The sequence below is a fragment of the Mercurialis annua genome, linkage group LG1-X (genome assembly GCF_937616625.2).
Source record: "Mercurialis annua linkage group LG1-X, ddMerAnnu1.2, whole genome shotgun sequence".
Classification (NCBI taxonomy): Eukaryota; Viridiplantae; Streptophyta; class Magnoliopsida; order Malpighiales; family Euphorbiaceae; genus Mercurialis; species Mercurialis annua.
In genome coordinates this window covers 53,725,533-53,747,936 of record NC_065570.1, presented here as the reverse complement: position 1 = coordinate 53,747,936, position 22,404 = coordinate 53,725,533, and the positions used below count along the sequence as shown (strand labels likewise).

At 30.5% G+C, this 22,404-nt stretch overlaps 1 protein-coding gene and 1 pseudogene across 1 annotated transcript; one reads left to right on the top strand and one right to left on the bottom strand.

The window, feature by feature from the left end:
- Positions 1 to 198: 198 nt before the first annotated feature.
- On the bottom strand, positions 199 to 6,748 carry LOC126658024 (uncharacterized). Its single transcript, XM_050352626.2, has 6 exons — positions 5,353 to 6,748; positions 4,686 to 4,824; positions 4,451 to 4,609; positions 1,972 to 4,374; positions 741 to 1,152; positions 199 to 545 (listed from the first exon to the last, which is right to left on the bottom strand). The coding sequence occupies exons 1-5, from the start codon at positions 6,663 to 6,665 to the stop codon at positions 805 to 807; spliced, it is 4,362 nt and encodes a 1,453-aa protein (XP_050208583.1). The 5' UTR covers positions 6,666 to 6,748; the 3' UTR covers positions 199 to 545; positions 741 to 804.
- Positions 6,749 to 17,728: 10,980 nt separating this feature from the next.
- On the top strand, positions 17,729 to 18,422 carry LOC126673102 (histone H3.2-like; annotated as a pseudogene).
- Positions 18,423 to 22,404: the final 3,982 nt, after the last annotated feature.

Here is a 22,404-nt window from a genome sequence, read left to right as displayed (position 1 = left end):
GTCGCACGGCTATTCTGCCGGCGACAAATCATTCAAATTTCTGCTCTATCAATTCAATGGTAGGATAGAGCCCTACCATGGGGGTGACAGGTCACGGAGAATTAAACCACCCGTCATATTAAGAATCACCATAACTAGTACCTCTTGTTCAAGAAACACTATCAACCTATACTATCATATTAAAACATATGATTAAGATAACAAACAAAAATAGTGACGAATTGATTCAACTGCTAAGCCACAAATGTCTAGGCACATACAATAAAGCAAAGCAGCAATACTACCAGCAGAAAATAAAAGTTGACCTACAATAATGAGCTGGAAAAGCCAACAAGGGTCATACAATGCACGCTATCCATATTAATTAGTTTAGTCATCCAATAAAGGTTTTTATCTGTTCCTGTCTTGTGATTGTCAAAAGGTGTGACCCTTCACAAGATAATATAGAAATGGAACACAAAAATTAGTATTAGACAAAGGAGCCATACCAGACCTTCAAGACCAGCCTCTTGCTAATCACAGATCCCACGCCCCGGTTACATTATCTGGGGAACATAGAAAGTTTGAGTTTAATGTCATTGTTGTTTAAAGAGGCTCAAGATTCACATTAGCCTTGTTAAAGAAAATTCAACATTTTCCAGGCCCAACTAAAAATTAAAAGAACCATATAACAAATTGCTAATTAGGAACAATTTAGCCCAATATCTTAGTATATAATCTCATTTAGATGCAGAAATTACCCCATGTGGAGCTGCTTTCCTCCATCCAAATTTAGAGATACGAGAGCCATGTGCCCCTTATGGTCTACAACAAATTAAATTGACCTGAGAACTTCGCCTTGCAGGCTGCACATGAAAGTCCCGAAGAGCTTACTTGAGCTTCAGATTCAAAAGTCTCATAGCAGAACTCATTTCGGCACCAGACACAAAAAGTACGAACATAACGCCTGCTTGTCGTCTTTGGTAACAAAGGCTTCTCAACCCAAACAGAAGAGTCGAGCCCTTCACCTATATCAGCACCATATGAGAAGGCTTTTGACTTGTCTAAATGAGGAGTCATAAAATTATATTCCATATTTTCCATGCCTCCTGATCTCAACCCTTCAAAACCTGATATGCCACTAAACTTCTCACTGAAGAGGTCGCTTTCGGCCTATCCATCAAGGAAAGATTATGAGTTCATTAACCAATAAGGTCAAGAAAATGACGTACTAAATATATATTTTTAGGCCAAATGTCTTAAAAAGGCCAGACCTTTCATAAAAGTTTCACAAAAGTCCTGACCTTTCAATTTTGTCGATTTTGGCCAAAAACAAATTATTTGGTTTCAATTGTGGCCAACTCTCAATTTGATTTCAATTTGCCTATGTGGAGCCTATGTGACGCCTATGTGGCATGCCAAATATTGAAAGGTCAGGACTTTTGTGAAACCAAATAATCAATTTTTGGCTAAAATCGACAAAATTGAAAGGTCAGGACTTTTGTGAAACTTTTGTGAAAGGTTTGGCCTTTTTACAACATTTGGCCATATTTTTATTGCTAACACTAATTCTGCAAATGTTAATTAGCCATCTCTTGAAAGGATTATTAAAGAAAGAAGAGGTGCAAAAGCAAAAGGTGAAGCATATTAAGAATCCCTATATAATAACTAACACACAATCCATTAGGCAGTACTAACAAAAGAGTATTCTCTTAATATCCTCTGAACTTAGGACCCCAATATGATTTTACAGCATGAACAAGACATGAATATACTACAAAAATACTTTATTTATATTCCACTCATGACTATTATTAAACATGGAAATGACATGAAATTACGTGTTAAAAAAAAAATATCATGAGCCGCGTTAAATATTTTTAGAGATCAAAATGAAAATGAGATGGGGGTCCATGTAGTATAGTTTAGAACAGCCTAGAAATTACAGTTTAATGGTTCTGTGGTAATCTTTGAGAAGAACACGCCTCGTACCTTATCTGACATTATATCGTATGTGGGAAAACAGCCTGATGATGTATCGGCAAAACTACTAAGAAGGTCTTCATCAGTTCTCCACATAAATTCACATGTAGCATTCTCCCTAGCTTGAGGATGACTACTAAAACCAATTGCTGGTTCATTCTTACTGAGATATATGTCCTCCAACTTGGGCTTCTCTTGAGATTGGCCTGCCAATCCCATGTTCAAGTTACTCTCAACATTGAAGTCTTGCTCACCACAAGAGGGACCAAATAAGCTCTCTATAGAAGCTCTTTTCAACTCATCCAGAGTACTGCTATACAGACCAGTTTTATTATCTTCCATAACAGATTTCTGTTGATTACCATAATTTAAACGGGAGGAACCCTTCAAACAATTTGTTTCCATTGTGTTTTTCCCAATATCAACATTCTGTTGCATATGACTATGGTGAAAAGCAAGGCGTGGCTCACCAGCACATGAGCTTTGAACTTCCTTATTTTTACGTTGATCCATTGTAAGAAAAGATATCATATTCACATTATTCTCATTATTAAGTTTTTGCACATTGCAAGATTGTCCTTCGAACTTTCTATCCTGTAGGAGGTAATCTGATGTGCCCATTAAGACTTCTTTATCCTCCATTGAAAATGTTCGCTCATTACTAGATGGACCAAGAAGAAAATTGTTAGCATTTCTTTCCAGCTTAACATTAGCTCCAGAACCCACAGCTAGATTATCACCTTTGCTAAACCCTCTGTTCTTAGAGTACTGAACTTCATCATGATTGGCGAACCCTGATCCACAATTAGGAACCTTAACTGCATTATTTTCAAAGCCAAAAGACTGCGAACCACCAAACAAGGTGAGCTGGCTGCCGTTAGATTCCTTCTCTTGCCAGAATTTCTTTCTTGAGCTTCTGGGAGTCGCATTTGTAGCATTTTTAGCCAAACCAGAATGCTCATTCCAGGATTCAGTCACAGCGCAGCTTTCTAAACTACTTTCTGGTTCACGTCTAGTCACAGTATCCTCAACTGTTAAAGTTCTGTTGTTATTACAACCAACTGTTTGCACATCATTCCTGGACTTGCACAGTTCATAAAATCCAGAATCAGCTACTGAGCTAGTAGTAACTTGGTTCACTTTACCATTCCAGAGACATGTCTTCTGATCTAAAAATAATGATAAATCCTCTTTTGAACCTCTTTCATGGGTCATCTCCAATGCCATGGAAGTTGAAAGCCCATCCACATTATTCAAAGAACTATATCTTCGCTCACTGCCACGTGAAACAAATGAAGACCCTTCCGAACTTCTTTGCTCCTTCATGTTAGCAGTAACACCCTTTTGGAGTGCAGAATATCCGGAAACAGTTCTCAGTTTTTCTTTCATGCCAAAACCCTTCTTATCTAATTTCATGCCATCTATTGTGCTGCATAGAAGTTTATCATTAACATTTTCACCACCCAATGAATTTTCTTTGAAACTCACAACAGGTAATTCTCTCTCTGGGTCATGTTTATCTATTGAATTTGAGATTGCCTGATCCTCATTGTTGAGAGCTGCACCTGTTGGGCTCCTTTCAACAGCAGCAAGTAAGCAGTTCTGTGAACAATCTTCCTGGTTGCCTATGTTCTTCAGTTGGTCATTGTTGGACTTGCGAATAGCCGTTTCATAGGAAAACTTACTAGTAGAAGAATTCTCATTTTTTGACAAGACTGACTCATAACCTGAGCAAACATTAAGTTCAACAGCAGCAAATTCAGTAGCTTCATTAATCTTCTTTGAATAATCATTGGTCATGCTAAAAACTATATCCTTCTTAGCCGAAGAAGATTCTTCTACCTTAGAATTTTCTTTTAATTCACAACTTGGAACATCAGATCTTATTTCAGCATTAGTTTGATTGCATGAATGTGTAGCAACAGAACCTGTAATAAGTTCATTTGATACTTGCATCTCCAGAACATTAGAATGAACAGCTATTGCTGGTGATACTGTGCTCCTTTGAATCGTGAGTCCACCTGAAGCTTCAAATCTCTTAAAATAGTCTTTGATGTGATTACCAAGATGGACGTTATAACAATGCCTTCCTTCAAAAGTTTTTAGACAAAATTGGCATTCATATTTTCCATTTTTTATTATTGCCTCTTCATGCATGGATGATTCTTGCCTAATCTTTTTTGATTCCCTCCGATGAAATGAAAGCAAGTGTTGCAGCAATTCATCTGATTCTTTGTACTCCATGGTGCATTTATGGCATTTATATTTCTCTATTGTTTGGACCTGGCTGGGAATTCCTTCCATCAGAGTTGTAGGTGGCTTCTCATGCTTAACGGAATCAGGAACAGGCAAAGCTGAACGGGATATAAGATCATCCCCATTCTTGTCATATTTAATGGTGGAATCAGCAGCCTGTGGCATCCTACGTGAATACAACACAACCTTCACAGGAAACTAAAGTACATAAAACAAGACTAAAAGGACTTACATTTTCAAAAGATATTATGTTTGTTGACTGAATGTGGCCGTCAACATGGCCAAAACTTGTTTGTGTCTTCTCATGATTAACGGAATCAGAAACAGGCAAAGCTGAACGAGATATAAGATCATCCCCAATCTTGTCATATTTAATGGTGGAATCAGCAGCCTGTGGCATCCTATGTGAATACAACACAGCCTTCACAGGAAACTAAAGTACATAAAACAAGACTAAAAGGACTTACATTTTCAAAAGATATTACGTTCGTTGACTGAATGTGACCGTCAACATGGCCAAAACTTGTTTGGTTTGCATCTTGAACTTCTTTGGAAAGCAAATACGACGAAACTTCCTTGCAGGACATAAACTGCTGTCCATTAGGGCTGAAAAATATTGAATTAGTCGCACAATCAAGAAAAGAGAGCTAAAACTGTAAATTTAGAGATAAAAGATAGATCACATAAAAGGTCTGCATCCCTCCAGAGAATTATAACACTAAAAATAAAACAACGTAAACAGAATGTTGGAAACCATCAGAAACTCAACTTGAGGAAATAAAATATCCTCTGCCTAATGTTACCAAACTCTATTGGCTCCCAAACATATAACATATTGTAACTCTATTGCATCTACACATTTCTTCACTCCAAAACATCATATACAGCCATGAGTTAGCAATAAAACTTATTTTAGTGCATAGGATAATGTAATTATATAATGCCTATTTACTAGTGCTAGACATTAAAAGTTAAGAACTCAGATATTTACATAAGTTGATATTTCCAACAGTCAACCTTCTATTCTCCTACATAACTAGACTTGCTATGATTCTTGAACAGAGAACAACACTATATAAATCACATGCAGTAAAAATTTGAAAAATAAAATACTATTAAAATGTTAGTCCGAACCTTATATATCCAGTACAATCCAACCAGAAATAACTAGCTCTCCTCTTATTAGAAAGCATGAGCTTCCAGCCTCTTGGTAACGCGTCCCCAAGCAGACTTGCATCAACAATTTTCCTCTTCTTCCTTTTGCTCATCCATTCTCCTTCCAGTCCCTCTAAAGCCCCAAACACCTCTGCCTGCGTCTGCATACCCATTGTCCTTTTCCTCAACTCTCCACCATACCAATCCTCTACGCCACCACCCGACTCCACCTTCTTTCCATTCTCAACCACCTTCTTTACACTCTGAACCTCCTTCTTTCCACTATCAACCTCCTTTTTTCCACTATCAACCTCATTCTTCCCACTCTCAACCTCATTCTTCCCACTCTCAACCTCATTCATTACCACAACGACTTGCACGTCCTCATTCACATTCACATTCACGCCCATCTTATCATTATCAGCATCTAAATTGCTAGAATTTTTCAGCATGCTGCTTTCTTTAGCCAAAGAATCAGTATCAGCGAGAGTTACCTCCTTCTCGACAACAATGACCGGCCTCTCCTGATTCATATTCACATTAATAGTATTGGTAACATCTAAAGTGCTCGAATCTTTTCGCGGCCTGCCTCGCTTCCTCTTAGAATCAGTAACAACCGAGACCTGGTTCTGCTGCTCCCCTATAACATTCTCATTGACTTTCACATTACCGTTGACAGTACTAATTCGTGGTCTACCTCTCTTCCTCTTATTACTACTAGTAGAATCAGTTGCAACAGATTGCTTCATTGCTTCTTCGCCATATTTCGCCACATCTAAGTTCTTTAAAGCTTCTTCAAAAGATTCATTATAAGCAATAGGAACAGCCATTAGGTTAACATCGGAAACTAGGTTACTATTATCAACAGAATTACAATTCTCCTTCTCATTCTCAGTTGACTCAGACTTACAGCCAAACAGAGACCTGAGAAGGCCAACAATCTCTGAATTATCTTCATCTAGTGGCACTTCAAAGTTTTTGTGAGGTCTAATTGAAGAAGACGGGGAAGGAGAAAAAACTGAGTTACTGTTTCGAGGAGCTAACCGGAGTTTATAGAAAGTTTGCTTACGACTACCGGCGGATTCGTTGAAAACGGAGCGATCGATTTTGAGAGTTGCCACGTCAGCTTCGATTTGCCGGTGGTTGTTTAAAGAGGAGGAGGAGCAGCAGAAGGAGAGGGAGAGGAGTTCGGATTGAGAGAGAAGGCGGAGATCTACTTGAGGAAGCGATTCTGAGTGAAGTTGGTTGATGAGGGTATCCTGATGGTTGGAGGAGACGGCGGCGGTCGCCATGACATGGAGGAGGAAACGAATTAGATGTTAAGTGTTTGAAGAAGTGGCTCTTCTTTCGAAGTTCTGCAATTTTATTTTGACTTTTCGTTTTCTAATCCAGATTAATAACTGTTCAACTAAACGGCGACGTTTAGGTTTTTTAAATAAGTCTTGTTTCAAAAGACTAAATTAAGAGGAAATTAGACCATACACTGTTGAACCCCAAAATAATCTCAGTTTTACTGTTCAGCATCTCCGGCTTGAGAAATACGGTCGAAGTTCAGCGTGTTTGAAGTTTACACTTTTTCCTTTTTGATTTTACGGTGGATTTAACAATGGCTATGGATTTTTCTTCTTTCTTCTGATTTTCATCTTCTTCGCGCAACAGTCTTTCCCTTTAATTTTGCGACTACAACGGCGATGAGTTGCCGATTCATAGGTTGCCGGCGATGGCGGCGGTGATGGGTTGTCGATTTAAATGTCTAAATCTACAACAACAGCTCAATCTTATGAAAATGGAACAATCGTCGATTGGTGGGTTGTTAATCGATGGTTGTGGCGGCTAAGGGTTTTCCAGATTTTGTGTATTTGTTGGAATTGATGGGTTGCGGTGGTTTGCTGACAAACGGTGGATCTGATGAATTCAGTGCTGGATTTTTGATTAAAATGGGTAGTTGATAATTTTGGGAGTAAGTAGGCATGCAGTGTACTAACGGTGTATTAGTAGTTTACTAAAAGTTTTATAAATTTATTTTAGCGAAGTAATGAGAAAATAGAACCAGAGATAAAATCTCTCCTCCTCTGTTTAGTTTTTGATTAAAATATCGATATACTAGGCAATTTGGCTCTTTTAAATTCATTGTTAAATTAAGGGCATGGTTTATTATGAATACTCTGTTCTGTGGGTTTAAATTAAGGGCATGGTTTTTTTATAAATAAATAAACTGATAGTAAATTGATAGTAAAACGATAGTAAACTGTTAGTAAACGGTTAATAAATATAACTATACTTTATATTTAATAAATTAGCTATAATGTTTAGTAAAACTAATAAACTGTTAGTAAACGGATGGTAAATTAACTTATTTTTTAATAAACTGATAGTAAATGATTAATGAATTAACCATACGATTAAAAAGTAAATTAATAGTAAATTTGATTTTTAAGTAAACTTTTAGTAAACAGTTAGTAAATTGATAGTAAACTTTTTGTTAGTAAACCGATAGGAGATTTACCGTATTTTTATAAATAAAAACCGTTAGTAAACTGTTAGTAAACCGTTAGTAAATTTATTGTTTGTAAACCGGTGGTAAACTGTTAGTAACCCGATAGTAAACTTACTGGGTTTTTAAAATAAGAAACCGTATTTTTCAACTCAAAAAGTGTAATTTCGCAACTTTTAAAAGTCAAACCGTAAAAATCAACCCAAACTGGTCAAACCGTATTTTTGAGAATATTTATACACAGTATGGGTATTTTTGAAAAACTCTCCTAAATTAAATAGGTCTAGTTGGACTAGTTTGGGTCGATTAGATCGGGTTGGGTTTCAACATGGACTGATCCAATTAAATTTGTAATGGATCGGATTAGCCCAAACACTAAACCCTAAAATAAAATTAATATTCAAAAGAGGAAATTACATGAGGCACAACAGAATCGATACTTATTCTCACTTATACGGACACGCTTGGTTTCTTGCAAAAAGATCTTACTTCTCTTCTCCCTTTCTTTTTTACGCTTTTTCTTGATTTTTGTACTGTTCGAAATTTAAAAAATTAGTTTGTGATGCCAAACAGAATAGAGGTCTCTCTTCGATTGGTTTCAAATGTGATTCGGATCTGCTGAGATTCTTCGGCCATAATGCGAAATTTCTGTTGAATTGGGTAAGGATTACGATGTTGGGTTTGATCTAGTTGTGATTGAAGCAATATATCTACTCCTAAAAAACTTTGTAATCTTCCCTAATTTATGACTCGAATTGCTACCGCTGTGTTTATTTTTAATTTCATGTAATTTATGATTAATTTGATTTTTGAAACTTGTTTTATGAAATGGGCACTGTATAAAAAGAATAAATTGAATGGTAGAGTTAAAAAGAAGTTGCACATATAGTGTTTGATAAAAAGTCTGAATTTTGGGTGGTGGTTGGTAGAGGTGGAGGAAGACGGATAGCGGCGGCGGTGGTGTAAAAAAAAATCCGATAAATTTATTGTTTTTAAAATTTAAATTAAAGATTTAATTAAAATAGATTAATTAGGGTTAAATATTTAATTAGATTAAGTTAATTAGGGTTAATTAGAGTAAAATTAAAATCTCACTCTCCAATTAGGGTGCCACATCAGCATAGGGGTGTTTTTGAAACGGTTTTGCCAAGTTCAGGGTAAAAGTGATCCGGTTTCGCTAATTTAGACATTTTTGATACTTTGCGCCAAGTTCGGGGGGTAAAATGATCCTTTGTTCTATTGTTTATATATTCAACTTCAGACCTGATCAGTTTACATTAAGTCCAACTTGAAACCATTCATCAATAAAGCAAAAGTCGATGCCAAATGCCTAACTTGGGCAAACAAATTTCTATCCATCGGCAATGATGGATAAAAAAAATTGTTAAACCCCAACAGTTACAAGAGCGCCTTTGATCTGTAGATCCAATTTGATGGGCAAAGAGATTAATGTTCAGAGTTCAGACTTTTATAGAAGTGTTGCCAGAGGAAAAAGCAATACCCATAAATAACCAGAGGAGAGATTATTAGAGCAGTGGAAGTTTGTTTCTCTCTTTATTTCATTTGATAGTAGTTTTTTTTTCATATAAATACAAATTTATTATTACTTTGTTAGTTGTTCATTTATGTTCATAATTTATTTTGTTTGTAGATGGCCATAGCTGGGTATTTCTTCTAATATGTATTTGTTGTAGTTAGTTAATAAACTTTAGGCTAAGTAAACAGTTAGTAAACCGATAGTAAATTCATATTTATTAATCCGATATTATTGGAATTATTTTTTCCATAATGATAATTGAATTTATTTTAGTATGATTGTAATTGAAATTTCTCTTGACTTTAAGGAGTTTTATTAATTTATTTATCAATAATTGTTGATTTGAAGTTTGTTTGTCGAAGTAAAACTAATTTTACACATGTTTATAATATTAATAGTAAACTGTTAGTGAATTAACTTAATTTTTTTAGTATTCCGATAATAAATTATTAGTAATTGCACAGTTGCGTTGTAATTGCACAGCTGCGGAAGCTCTTCGTTCCAATACAGAGAGATCCGAATTGGAAGAAAAATAGAGTCTTCGTCTGAACGAGAAAAATTGAAATCGTTATGTTTTGTGATTTTATTTTGTAATTTATGATTATAGTGATTTTCTTGTTGGTTTACCAACGGTTTACTAATAGTAAACCAATAATTTTAATTTTAGTAATATCATTAGTGAACATTAAGTTAACCGTTTGCAAATTTATAATTATTTTTTGATGATCTTGATTTTTTATGTAATTTCTTTTTTTTTTCACTTGTGTATCTATAATGGTTTTGTTGTTGGTTCACTAATGGTTTACTAATGGTGCGCCAATAATTTTAGTGAATTAAGTAGTAATTCATTTTAATATTTTATAATTTAAAAATTAAAAATAGTAATTTGATTTTTAAGTAAATCGATAGTAGACCATTAGTAAACTGTTAGTGAACTTACAGTAAACAGATATTTAGTAAACCGTTAGTAATTTTTATTTTTAAATGCTTAAAAATGGGTTGCTTTCTTTTATACTATTATTGCACATTTACTATTAAGATAACAAAAGTTTCCAAAAGGTTTACTAATAGGTTTTTAATATTCACCAATATACTATCAAATTATGTAAGAATACTTTTACTATAAGTTTGCTAATAAATTTTTAAGTGTTTACTATCAGAATATCCAATAGAAACTAATAGATATCCCAAAAGTTACCAATAATAACACTTTGTATCAGTATAATATAATAATATGTGGCTATTAAGATACTCGAGGTTTCCAAAAGAGTTTACTAATAAGTTTCCTAATGTTCACCGATAATAAAACAATTTAAATCGAGATACTATTGTTTTATGTTTGTTAATTGGTTACTAAAAATTTATTAAATGGTTACCAAATATTTTTACAGATAGGTTACACTTTCAACTAATAGGTAACCCAAAGATAACCAATAAACATCTCTAAAATTTTCTAATAGGTTTCCAAAAGTTAACCAATAAAATTTATTCTACATCCTTTTAATATTCCTATAGATTTACTAATAGATTACTCAAAGTGTATTGATAGATTATCCAATGTCATTACAATAAGTAGACAATTACTATTATTGTTAGTATATTATATAAAAGTTTATTAACAATTTACTACTAGCTTACCAGATGTACTTTTACGATACCCAAGATTTTTAAAAACGTTCACTAACATATTTTCTAATATTCATTGATAATAAAACTATTTAAATCGGAATACTATTTTGTTAATAGATGACTAAAGGTTTACTAAACTGTTATCAAGAAAAAAAAATATGAAGAAAAAAGAACAAATAACTAAGCTTAAAATGTATAACTGGATAATAACTGAGTGTCACTTAAACAATTTTGGAATATCAATTACAACTATAAAATAAAAAGTAACATCAAAGAAATGATATTATTCCATGTGTGGCAATTATTGAGTGGATCTGATGCCTCTAAAGGTGCTGTTAGAAACACTAAAAATTGGACATTAGTAAGAATCAAACAAATAGAAATTGCATTTGAGGCGGCTATTCCATTTAAAAGAAGAACGAGGGAGTGTGAATCTGGAGAAGAATTCAGAGAGCGGATGCGGAGGAGATGACCAATCTACTTCTCTAAGCGCGTCAATCAGATCTTTTCCTGTTATGTTTCCCCACTCCATTAATCTATCTCCTTGCTGCTTGATTTTGTAAAGCGAAACCCTAGAAATTAATCAAACAATTCGCGTAAATAGGGAAAACGATGAAGAACTGAAAATTAATCAAAAAAGAAAAAATCAATCGAGATGAATATAAACAAGAGCAGCAACTAGAGGACTAGATGCAGAAACCGAGTTATCCATCTTGTTCGTTAATGCTTCATCGATCTTGAAAGAAAAATTGCCATGGATGCTCTGGTATAAAATTGCGAGGTAGGAGTTGACGAACCGATGAAAAATGAAAACAAATTTGGGAGATTCGTTGGAAACTGTAGTTTTCAAAATAAAAAATTTATTTTTGCAACAAATTTTTATCAAATCGTAAATTTTAATTAGTTTTAGTCAATAGGTAATCTTGAGAATATTTAGGTGTTTTGAAGGTAGTTGTCTAAAAAACCCTGTTCAAAACCACTCCAATAATCAAGAAAAAGAGAATATCACGGGAAAAAAAACAGAAAAAGGGAAAAACTTGGGGTGATTTTCGTTTTATTTTAGTACGAAAATACATATAAATTTGTATTCAATTTTAATATTTTAAATGTTGACTTTTAATTTTTTATATATATATCTTGTAATCAAATTGTGGAATCACAATAATGTGGAAAATTATAATTAAAAATATAAAGAATTTAGTTAATAATTTAAATAAATTTTAAAAATAAAGTGTTTTACTTGTATTCTTAACTTTTTTCATGATATCAAATACTCCAAAATACACTTGAAGGCTTGACCCAGTTGCCTAAACTCACGGGCAATATGCCTATTTAAAAATATTTAATTTTAACTCCCGCTAACCCCGCTAACAATTAGAGTAGGCTATCTTTGACAAAAAAAAATCTCCAAAATAACTTTTACTACTTAATTTTATAATCTCAAATATGTGTATAATCCAAACAATTTTGTTAGGCAAAAGTCATTCTAACATTTCTATATTATTAACTTTTATTTCACTTGCTTTTATTAACTTTTAAAAGATGTTTGCACACATTGCTCCTACCAATTGAATGGTCTGATGAAGTGTCTGAATTGTAACGATAAATATGGTCCACTTCCAACAACATTACGAGAAGTTTTTTAAATCTTATAATTTAGAGAAAAAAAAGTCTCAATAAAAAAAAGTTATTTTAATCCTATTTTGTAAAATTAATATATCTTTCGCTAACAAGATTTAGAACATGACTTTCAATGCTGATGAAACCGATACAATTGGCGCATATATCATCAATTTTAGTTAACTTGATATTTATGCCATGTAAATAATGAATTGGTAAGAGATATATGGATCCCATAATATGAGGTTAGGGTCATAACATTATTTGTTGATCACTTCACCTTTTTTTCTTCGGCATCTCTTCATCACTTTATTTCTCATCGACGCTTTTTTCTCTAACCATCTCCCTATAGATAGTTATACTACCAGCAATAATAAGAGCCAAACTTGGGCAAAATATCAACACAATATCAATCAAAAATTAACATATTATTAATTTAAAGAGTAGTGATAAATAGATAGAATTTATCCGGATAAAATGTGTTTAATAGGGTAAAAGTTAATCTTTTTCACATTGATTAGTGATAACGTTTACTATTATGCCCTTATGCATTGAAGCAAGTGTAATGTGTTGGGAGATTTAAGTTTCCTCGGTAACGATAAATTTTCTTTATAAGAGGAAAATGCTAAGAAGTAATTTTTGCACTTCAATAATTAATATCATACTTTTTATTATTAGTACTTATTTTTGCGCCATTTTCCTAAAATTTCCACACAACACACTAATAAAATAATTTTTATCTTTATATATATATTTATAATAATTGTAAAAAAACAATACACAAATATTTATATTTCTCTTTATTTAATGAAATTTTATATAAATAATTATTAACAAACATTAGATCTAGAAAAAAAAAAATTAAATAATTTTTCTTATGGCTTGAATTTATATTTGTAATATTAATTATCTGAAATGTTTCTTAATATAAATTATTTGTTTTATTTTTTATGTAATATATCGCAGTCCATAATTATCATAAATGTCTCATCAAAATCTGATTTTTCTTTTCAAAAATAAAAAATAAAAAAACATATATGCGAGAGGATAATTTGTGGTTCACTCGAGATCTAATATGTACGAAAATGAACCGGCTGAAGAGAGCTCGGCCCATTCTTTAATATAATCTCGTGTTTTCAATATCTCGGATGAACGGACATCTGGTCTATTTTAATACGCGACATCGGAGCTACGAATCTTGTAAAATTCAAGTATTATTAGAGATTTCACTGTTCCCTGGTTACGGTCGTTTTAGATAGGTCGCTTCATTCATTGTTTCATTTAGTGACACTTCACTCTACCGAGGTTGTTTTGCCCCTTTAATATGTTATTATTATTACATTATCAGTAAGGAACAAATAAGTTTTTTGGAATTAGTCAGCAAATTACAAGGATTTGCTTTGATTTTAATAAAAGGGTGATTCATTATAGATCATAACCCTCGTTTTATTTTTCGAAGTAATGATGTATTTCGTTGTCTAGGGGTGGGCATGGACCGGTTAATCGGTCCACAAGGGTAATTTATAAATCGATCCATAGTATTACGGTTTTTAAAATTTAAAACCTAAACCTAAAATTTTAAACGGTTGACCATTAAATCGATTAACCATTTAAAACGGTTTGGTTTTGCGATTTTTAACCATGTATCCATTAAAAAAATTAGATACAAAAAAAAAATTATAGAGAAAGTTTTAAATACATTCTAATAATTAAACTTTAATATTCATTCTATTTAATTATTAAAATATAAATCTTATATGATCCTACTTCACTTAGGTAAATATTTTATCAAGAAAAATAAATTTTTTTTTCTAAAATATTATATATCTATATATGTTTTTTTTGTCTATAGCAGCTATGTGCTCCTTTTTTGGTGATTTACCAAAAAAAAAATATTCCTAAATAAAAATATTTTTTAAATATATTTTATTGTTTAGAATTTTTATATGCGTAGATTATAAAATGTATTTTATTTGAATTATTAAAAATTTATGTATATATTATTTACAAACCGGTTAACCGCGGTTTTTAAAACTTCAAAACCTAAACCTAAATTATTAACCTTGAAAATTAAAATTTAAAACTTAAAGCTAAACTTTTAAACTGGTTAATCACATTTTACAAAAGAAGAAATATATAAATTTAGATCATCTCATATTTTTTATTAGTTTATATATACAACGTAAATTGTTTCCTTTACAATTGTATAAATACTACTATAATTGTATCATTTAATATCAAATATTAAATTCAATTAAAAATATTATATTTTAGTTTCAAAATTAAAATTTATATTATAGAACGTATGTATTATTATGTATTAGTTTTATCTATTAAGTGTAGAATAAGAGATATTTAATTAGTAACTGTTTACACAGGCCCAGAGAATCATAGATCAGAGTCTCACATGGACTTATTTAAGGAATGAAGCCTAACTAAAGCCTTTTCATATTAGTCTTTTATTTTTTAATAGGAATTTGTAACTCATTAGGAATATTTCTCTTTAGAAACATCAGAAAACTTGATTTTGTAGAGTTATAAATAGCTCAGAGTTTTATATTTTCGGTATCAACAAATCAATCAAACATTTAAAAATCAAGTCCAGTGTTTTTTATCCCGCAATCCCCGGATTATTTTAACTTAAGAGTAGTTTTGATATTAATCTTGCATGGGTTTCTTAACTCCCAAATTAATACTGTTAGATTACGTGACTGAGTATTTTAACCAACGAAACTCTGTGAATCTTTTCACAAGTTTGTTAAAGCATCAAACCTCAAACCGATCCCGATTATAAATTTAAAGATTCGAGTCCAGATTATTTCTAGACGAACAGTAACTAACGAATTCAATAATTTAAGTTACTAAAAATAAATTAATTTTACAATCAGCAATGTACAATTTTATTTTGAATAAATGATAATAATTTTAAATAGGCTATAATTATAATAAAATTATAATAATTTTAGATAGGCTATAATTATAATAAAATCATATTAAGTAAATAATTATATTAAGCCGACGACGCTGAGGAAAGATGAAGGGCAGCGGTGATGGATGAGGATGGAGGCTAGCCGCAAAACTTCGGCGGTGGTGGGCTGACAATAAATTTTGTAAATATAAGAAAATAAGAAGGAGGAGGAAGATGGAGAAGAAAAGATAAAATTCGTATAAATGTCATAATAATACCCGTGTACAGTAATTTACAAATATGAAACTATGTCCTGTATATTTATAAAGTAATGTTAAATTTTAGAGGAAATTACACCATATACTCTCTTTTTCTAATCTTTGCAAAATCACGTTCCCACAACTTTCATTTTCAAGCGTGTCTCTTTTTTAATTTTCTTCTTTCACAATTACGCCTTTTTTAGCACCTTCATCTGCATGCTTTATGCCTTTTATTATATCATGTGCATCCATTACATATGTTTTGTCCTATTCATTTTACCATTATCAAACCAATATTTCAATATTTTCTTTTCTGTGCTAATTTTTTTTTTCTTACAAATGTTTTTGATTTTAAAAGTATTAATTTATAGGATATAAAACAATAAACATAAAAATATATATTTAATTTTATTTTAATTTTGACTGTTCTTTAGTTGATATTTATTTATTTTTATCAATAAACCTTTATTAAAACCACAAAAAGTGGCAAAAAACTCCACCATTCAAAAAGTTTACGCCACTTAAGGCTACGACTCCGAGAAAGAAAAAACAAGCTAAAAAAATAGAATACTATCCAGATTTATATACAATTTTAAATCAGTATAAATAAAAGAAGGATGTTTACATTTGTAATAAAAGGCTACAATATGTAAGCATCGTAAAACCACCTTTTACGCAGACGAATCCCTTTGCTGAAAAATCCTTTTGTTACGATATTTTTAGAGTTTCCAAATTAAGATTAATCAAGTCGTAGTCCATAGGTTTGTATAATTCCCATTTGAAACAATATCAATTACTAAAGTTTCATTTACATGCTGTCTTTATTTGATATTTAGTTGATCTTTATTTTCTCTTTATTTGCTCGCTGTTTGCTTGTCGGTTTTTTTTAGTTGCTTTTTGAAATATATATGATTGCTCGTTGCTCTTTAAGTTGCTTGTTAGTTGCTCGTTGGTTGTTTCTCTTATTTATTTTAATTGATTTTGATTTTCATTGCTTTTTTACTACCTTCCGATTGCTTTTTTTAGTTTTTGATAGTTGCTCGTTGGTGCTCACGATATGGGATATTGTTTATTTTATTTTATTGTTTGCTATTATCAACTAACATTATAATCTATTTTAATAATAATTCTATTTTTATGCTCTCATCTCACATATGTATAATATAAATGAGTAGTACACATTTATATTATTTACATTTTTATTTTATAAAACTGGATGATATTTAAGCATAATAAAAATTAAAAGAGATTATATCATTGTCAAATATAAAATTAAATAAAAAGTATTAGTGTGTGTGTATATATATATATATATATATATTTATATATATGATAAAATAATAATAATATATTAAAAAGAAAAAATTAAAAAAATTAAAAAAATAAATATTTCAATATATAAGACAAGTATTTACATTTAAAAAATTAAATATTCAAAGATAGACAAATATTTTAGTGATGTAAATTAATTTTTTAATTTTTTAATTTAAAAATTAAATAATTTTATTATAATATTAATAACACTAATATTTAAAACAATTGTGCAGTAAGAGTTTTTTTTTAAAAAAAAATTCAAATAAACAAATTAAATAAAAAATATTAAGTCAAATAACCTATTAATGACATATAAATAGCATTATTAGTTCCCAAAAAGTAATTTAATGATTTATATATATAATATGTTGCCAGAAGGATTAAAACTAAAGGTAAGAATGAGTAGAGTAACCTTAGTAACGTGATAATAGAATATAAGTGCAAAGCTAATAGTTAAAAAAGCGTATAAATGATAAAAAAATTATTCAAAGCATATTATTGCTGTGGAGTGTATGAAATCAAGCATTTCTGTACATATCCCTAAATTTTAGTTGGGTAATCTACACAAATCCCTCAAAAGTGGTCTTGTCTAATGTTTTTACCTCAGCTTTTTAATTTTTGCAGTAATCTCTCAATAAAATAGAAAACATTTCACAATTCCCTCAATAACCCAATATTAGCTGTTTTACAAAAATATTGGACAATTATGCCCCCTCCATCAAAGTGTGCTAGAGAAGAAGTTGCAGGTCTTGGATACCTATTTAACGGTGATTTTCATTTAAAGCAGCTTTTTTATGTGTAATTAAATTCAGAATTAGGAGTTTTAAACAAGATTCCGGCAAGACGATGACAGTAGTGGTGATGGGAGGATGGATGGGAGTAGGTGTGGCGGCATTGACATGGCCAAAACTAAAGAAACCGTTAAAAAATCACCGGAGAAGAAGCTCCACATAAGCAGTTAGCAACAAAAGCAGCCAAAAAGTCTGCTCCGGCAACCGATAAAGAGAAGAAGCCACACAGGTTTGGATCCGGATCTGTCGCACTACGTGAGATCCATAAGTAACATAAGAGCATTGAATTTTTTATCTAAATTAAGCTCCCGTACCAGAGATTGGTTTGTGAAATTGCTTGGGACTTCAAGACTGACCTTCAATTTCAAGTGTCAACAGATGCATACCTCGTTGGAGCTTTTGAGACTATAAATTTGTGTACGGTTCATGCTATGAAAGTGACAATTATGCCAAAGCTATGCAGAAAACAAGAAGAATTAGAGGAGAATGCCCTTAAGTGGATATATTCTGGTTTTTCAGTTAAGTTTATAAATTAAATATGTAATAGTAATTGTATTATATAAATGGAAATTCAAAATGTTTCTTTTTAATGATTTTGCTCTTATCTGGTTTATTTTGGTTACACGTATCTTTGCATTTCAAATGCATAACTTAATGCCAATTTTGAAATATTAGAGAAATAAATTAAACATAACGTGAGAATTTATGTATGGTATATGTCTATGGTATTAAAAATTAAATCAAAGCAATCAGTTAATATAAGTTCACATCCAGTTCATATCAAGTTGATTTTTAGTTTTATACACTGTCAAATATATTTCACTTAAAAGAGATATTCAATTTTGATTACACTAAATCTCAAAATTTTCTCTATATAAAATGTCATTTAAGATTGTAAAGAGCAGTAAGACAAATTTTATTAAAAATTGAATTAAGATAGTTCAGTTTATATAGATTCACATATGGTTCATATCAAGTTGATTTTCGGTTTTATAAACTGTTAAATATATTTCACTTAAAACATGTATTCAATTTGTTATTACACTAAATCTCAAAATTCTCCCTATATAAAATGACATTTAAGATTATAAAGAGCAACAAAAAATTTTTTTTATTAAAAAATGAATTAAGATAGTTCAGTTGATATAGGTATACATCCGGTTCACATCAGGTTGCGTTTCGGTTTTATAAACTGTTAAATATATTTTACTTAAAATAGATATTTAATTTATGTATTGCACTAAATCTCAAAATTCTCTCTATATAAAATGTATTTAAAATTATAAAGAGCAGCAAGATAAATTTTATTAAAAGTTGAATTAAAGTAGTTCAGTTGATACATCCAGTTCATATCATGTTGATTTTTGGTTCTATAGATTTTCAAATATATTTCACTTAAAAGAGATATTCAATTTGTAGATTACACTAAATCTCAAAATTTTCTTTATATAAAATATATTTAAGATTGTAAAGAGCAGTAATTTTTTTTTATTAAAAATTAAATTAAAGTAGTTCAATGTTGATATAGGTTTACATCCGGTTCACATTCGGTTCACATCTTATTCAAATTTTATAGGAGGCAGTTTAAAAACACCATTCTTGACAAAATTGAGACTCTCCATCCTATAAAATAGCTCTAAAATTAAGCTCAAAAGCCTTAATTTCAGAAATAAAACCACAATCAATTTTAGCTCAAAATGGAACAAATTAGTATATTGAAGTATTTAATTTTGAATTTTGAACTCATCCTTTTCTCCTTTCTAGTTTCCATATACAGATATGTAAGCAACTTGCATCAATTATCTCCATCACATTTATAATTTCTCAAATAGAACACATTCGATGCTTAAAATTCAATTATATACAAAGATGAAATTATGAAATGGATCATTACCATAAATTACAATCTGAGAAACAAAATTTTTTGGCCTCTATGCAAATTTCAAATCATGCATCTTTAACACTTCTTTAGCAATTTCTGCATCGGAAACTACCACTGAAGAAATTTAATCAAAATTGGCAATAATAGTTGATATAGGTTCACATCAGGTTGATTTTTACTTTTATAGTCTGTCAAATACATTTCACTTAAAAGAGATATTTAATTAGTTTATTACACTAAATCTCAAAATTCTCTCTATATTAAATTTCAGTTAAAATTGTAAAAAGCAGCAAGATAAATCTTATTAAAAACTGAATTAAGATAGTTCAGTTTATATAGGTTCACATCAGGTTAATTTTCGGTTTTTAGACTGTCAAATACATTTCACTTAAAATGATTATTGTGCAGGTACGAAATTACGAATTTGTTATTCTATGCAACAACCTCTATCTAACTAAGTTATCCTAATTATAACAGCACATTGGATAGCCATCTGAGATCACATTGTCTCATTAAATATCCATCTACAATCACATTATCTGACAAACCTTAACTTTAAAGCTTAGTTTCTTAATATGTATTACATTAATCAACTATAAAATGTTACAGTTCAAATAATAAAAAATTTCATCTATATTTCAAAATTTAACAATATAGTACAATTATCTCTTCAACTTTTGTTTATGGGATAAGCAACTTTTTTCCCTTTGTTTCATATGACATTCCCCAAGTAGGAGCCGCTCGTCCATCAATCTTTGTCAGATAACCCCATTCTTTCTGCGAAATCACCGACATTTCTCCAATCTGTCCTAATTTTTTTAGCTCAATCCCTGCAATCAAATCCCAAATACAATTCAAATTAAGTTTAAAAAAAATTTCCAATTAAAAAATATAAATGAAAAGGGTACCTAACGAAGATAATACTCTAGTTTTCTCCTGCCAAACAGCTCATGCATTGCTTCAATTATGTTAGTCAAGCTAGCAAAGTAGAAGAATCACAAGCAGAAAATAAAAACAGTAGAATGTTTTTTGCCTTTTAGCTTAAATAGAAAAACGAAGGTGGCAATTAGAAGAAATTTATATTCAATTAAGTGGTGGGCTACATTGTGAATCGGATTATGGCGGCGGCGGCGGCGAAGATGAAGAACGAGAGTTTGATGGAGTAGGTGTTTATTGTACTGTTGATAATGGGAAGTGAAGAAGATAATGGGGCATATTATTCAGTGTAAGAGAAACATAATAAGAAACATATACCATAGGGAGGGATAAAATAGGAATGACAAATATAAAAAGGTAGGCATGAAAAGAATGTTTTAAAATTGAGAGATTTTTGCAAAAAATAAAATTCTGAGTCACTAACATAAACATTTGAGATTTTGGGGGATTCCATGTAATTTTCTCATTTTAGTTGTTTATGAAAAAAGCCCAATTTATATTGGGATTTAGGTCCGATTTAAAAATGTTCTAATAGATTTAATTTTTCATTTTCTTTTTACAAGAATGTTATAAAACGTGCCCATATTGTGCATGAGATATATCTTGATAGCGTCAGTGCTGACTTCAGTCATGAGAGAACAAACACTAGAAATGCAAAAATAAATGAGTGAGGAGGATTTGAAATTGGGGAGATTAAAATGGGTGGTGATGCGTATGACACATGCATTTCATAGTCCTCATCAATCAATCATTATATCATACTCTTATCACATCATTTTCTGGGCATGTGAACATATAGCCCCAATCAACTTTGTTTTTCAAAAATTTATTACTTCAAGATTTACATTTGTCTCTTAAGAAATCCAATATCCATTTGGCTTTTCCAGAAAAATAATAAAATAACACTATTATTGTATAGATCTATCCAAAAGAGAATTAATGTATGGTTACTGCTTATAATATAGAGAGACAAAATACTAATATAACAGTAATTTGAAGATAATATATGTCACCTATTATATTAAAAAAAAAAATTAGATAGACTCAGTTCACTACGTTATACATGAACTGAATAATATCATTTGTTATTTTTTTAAATATTTAAATAATAATATTATAATATTACCATCAATTTTAGTGATGTATTATAATGTGATAAACTCAGTTCATGAATAACGCGATGGAATGAATCTTCCTAAAAATTTCTCTATATTAAAATAATTTAACAACGCACTACAAGTAATGTTTGTTAACTTTTTAAACTTCATATAATTGTCCATACAAAAGCTTTATCCAATTTTCTTTTTCAAAATTGATAGTTGTTTTACTTTTATTAAATATTCATATAAAATTATTAATATTGTTAAATATTATTTGTTCAATATATATAATTATTTCTAAACTGTAGCAAATTAGAATCATTATACTTTCATAGCTAGAATTGATTAAAAAAGTTATCAAGTATTCAAGTATTTCAGATTAAATCATCTTTGATTTACTTTTTTTAATAAAAAATGGGTTTAACGATTCTTATTAAATATAACTAAAATTATATAAAAATTATTTAAAAATAATTATACAATTACGATCATTTAACATATCAAAACAACTAATCTCGCCAAACAAATTTTATGTATCACTATCATATATCAGTTGTCAT